The 3,234-nt window shown below is 35.9% G+C and overlaps 1 protein-coding gene across 1 annotated transcript; it reads right to left on the reverse strand.

Annotated features, from left to right (window-relative positions):
- Positions 1–329: 329 nt before the first annotated feature.
- Positions 330–2,836, reverse strand: LOC105450497 (uncharacterized protein K02A2.6-like). Its single transcript, XM_011690347.1, has 4 exons — positions 2,380–2,836; positions 2,145–2,247; positions 1,053–1,651; positions 330–1,009 (listed from the first exon to the last, which is right to left on the reverse strand). The coding sequence occupies exons 1-4, from the start codon at positions 2,834–2,836 to the stop codon at positions 330–332; spliced, it is 1,839 nt and encodes a 612-aa protein (XP_011688649.1).
- Between the last annotated feature and the right edge of the window lie 398 nt (positions 2,837–3,234).

Genomic DNA, 3,234 nt, shown 5'->3' on the forward strand with positions numbered 1-3,234 from the left:
GGGAATTCGAATTACACTCTCTTAGTCGAAAATGTGGTTTATATAAAATTACAGGCTTGAATAAAATAATGTAATACACTCGGTGCTAGCCGTATATCTCACTCACTGTCCTACGACTCAGCGCGCAACGCTCCAATCTCGCAAGAACAAAAGACATTCACAATTATAATTTAGATATCGCTTCGGCGGATGGCGCTTCTTACGTCGCGTAGATAAGGTAGTAACCTTACTATAACACCCCCCTTTCTTATAAAGAAAGAACACTCAGCCACAAAACAAAAAGAAAACAACGGTACAACTTAAAGAATTGTAAAAAAAAATAAAGATAATTAGTGTGTCACGTAATCTCCGTATCTTTGTGGGGGTGCTCTAGTTCTTTCCGATCTACGTAACTGTGGTATATTCATCGGTCTTTCAACTACTATTTCTTGTGGCTGTTGGAGCACTTCCCTATTTTCCCCCTCGGAATTGTAATTTGCATATTTAGAATTATTCCTCTCACCCATGCTGGTGCGTTGTGGAGTACATTTTCCAATCAGTCGTATTTGGTTTATGTGACGTTTCCAAATTCGGCCATCATCTAGATGAATTAAATAGTGTAGTTTTCCTACGCGTTTCTTTATTTTACCGAAATTCCATTTATCTCCTTGTAGATAATTTCGGCAACTCACTCTCTCTCCCTCTTTAATTTCTCTGTACTTCTTATCGCCATGTATCTGCGCTGTATTATTACTATCCTTCGTAGGTTTCATTATATCTAACGCACATCTTATTTCTCTATCGAACATTAATTTGGCGGGTGAAGTCTGTGTTGTACAATGGGGTGTAACTCGATATTGCATAAGTAAGTGCTGTAACACTACATCTAAATCTTTATTTTGCGTTTCCATACTTAAAAGAGATTTCTTCAAGGTTTGTACAAAGCGTTCAGCCTGCCCGTTGGTGGCTGGATTGTAAGGTGCTGTTAACTTATGCCTTATACCGTTTTGTTGTAAAAATTTTTGAAACTCTGATGATACAAAGGTACGACCGTTATCAGATATTATTTCTACCGGAAGTAGAAAATCTGGAGAAAATCTCGCGACATTTCTTAATGGTCGTTTCTGCAGTAATATTATTGACTACGTGTACTTCCGGCCATTTAATGTACGCGTCTACTAGTATCAAGAAATTATGGCCTTTGAATGGTCCCGCGAAATCGACATGCACGCGTTCAAATGGAAAAGTCGCTGACTCCCAATTATGTTTAATTTTTGGGGGATTATTCTTATTAGCGTTGCGTTCTGCGCAGTTTTTTGTAATTTCCTCTATGTCGTGATCTATACCAGACCACCATACGCGACTACGTGCTAACATTTTCATTTTAACAATACCAAAATGTGCGCTATGTAATTCCTGTAATATTCTTCCCTGTAATACTTTTGGTATTACTACTCGATGTCCATGTAATATTATTCCCTGTTGTACGCTATATTCTATTTCATCGGTACGTGATTTGTATTTTTTATTAGTTTTTTTACCGCTTTGTAAGGCTTCCAATATTTGACGTAAGTGCGTATCTTGTTTTGTAGCTGTCACTAATCTTTCGAACGTAACAGGTAAAGATTGAATCGTATCAATTTGAAAAGCATCGACTACATCGTATTCGCATCTATCCGATTTTGTAATCGGTAATCGAGATAAACAATCCGCGTTACAATGTAATTTCGTATTCTTGTATTTAATTGTATAGTTAAAACTGCGTAAAAATAATGCATAATGCTGCATGCGCATTGCACTATATATCGGTAAGCTTTTTGATGGAGCAAAAATATGGACTAATGGCCTGTGGTCCGTGTACAATGTAAAACTGTTTCCGTATAAATATTGATGGAACTTCTTTATTCCAAAAATTATGCTGTAAGCCTCTTTATCAATCTGTGCGTATTTCATCTGGGTACTAGTTAGTGTGCATGAGGCGTAATGAATTGCTCTTTCTGTTCCGTCGGGATAGACGTGCGAAAGCACTGCTCCCACCCCATACGGACTAGCGTCTGTGGCTAATATCACATTCTTGAGTCCAACGGAATGGAGTTCCTTTACGTAATAATTTATTTAATGGATATAGGATTGCACTAAGATTTTCAATGAAACGACTGTAGTACGTTACAAATCCAATAAATGCTCTGACTTCGGATACGTTTTTCGGAATTGGCATATGCTCTATTGCTTCAATTTTCTTTTTATCCTTATGTATTCCATGACTATCTATGATGTACCCGCAATATTCGATTTTATCCGTAAAAAAATCGCTTTTCTTTAAATTTATTTTTATATTGTATTCATGTAAACGTTTAAATACTAATTCTAGCCTATGTAAATGCTCGGTTTCATTTGTACCTGTAATTTTTATATCGTCAAGGAAAACTGTAACTCCTGGAATATCTTTTAAGATATTCTCTATTTCTCGTTGCCAAATAGCCGGCGCAGACGCTAATCCGTACATTAATCTTGTGGGTTTGTATAATCCCCGATGTGTATTTAATGTTAAGAACTGTTGGTCTTCTTCTCTGACCTCCAATTGTAAGTAAGCCTGTTTTAGATCAATTTTCGAAAATGTTGTACCACCTGCCATTGTAGCAAAAAGCTCATCGATTGTGGGTAATGGATGATTATCTACAATTAAGTTTGGATTAACTGTAACGCTGTAGTCTCCGCATATTCTAACTTTACCTTCTTTTTTAAGAACTGGTACAATGGGTGTAGCCCATTCTGAATTATTAACTTTTATTAGAATTCCGGCAGCTTCTAAATCTTCAATCTCTTTGTCCACCAGTGGCACTAATTTAAAAGGCATTGTACGATGTTTTAGAAAAACTGGCTGTGCATCTGGTTTTAAGGTCAAACGCGCTTTCTTATTTTTAATCGAACTGAGATTTTGTTCAAATAATTTTTTGTATTTCTGTAAGATAGAATCTAATTGCTGTTTTGTATTAACAAATAACAATTCTTCTGGATCAGATTTTAGTGACATTTGTTTTAATACTGCATGATCTAAAAGCTGTCGTAACCATTCTCGACCCATTAAAGGCTTCCTATTAACATTTGTAAGATAGATATTTAACGTGCGCTGTACATTTCTATATTTAACCTTAACTACTATATAACCTACGGTATGTAATGTATTTTTACAGTACGTAATAAGTTGTAATTCAGTAGGATGTATGGTCGAATTTGGAAAAAGTTTAAGCATTT

Source organism: Wasmannia auropunctata, unplaced genomic scaffold (genome assembly GCF_000956235.1).
Source record: "Wasmannia auropunctata unplaced genomic scaffold, wasmannia.A_1.0 LD336061.1, whole genome shotgun sequence".
In the NCBI taxonomy this organism is placed as follows: domain Eukaryota; kingdom Metazoa; phylum Arthropoda; class Insecta; order Hymenoptera; family Formicidae; genus Wasmannia; species Wasmannia auropunctata.

Coding starts and splice junctions, on each gene's coding strand:
- LOC105450497 (XM_011690347.1), bottom strand. CDS start 2,836: ATGCCTTTTAAATTAGTGCCACTGGTGGACAAAGAGATTGAAGATTTA. Junction 1,652..2,144: donor GCATTTATTGGATTTGTAAC/GTACTACAGTCG, acceptor AAAATCGGATAG/ATGCGAATACGATGTAGTCG. Junction 1,010..1,052: donor CTCCAGATTTTCTACTTCCG/GTAGAAATAATA, acceptor TTGTATCATCAG/AGTTTCAAAAATTTTTACAA.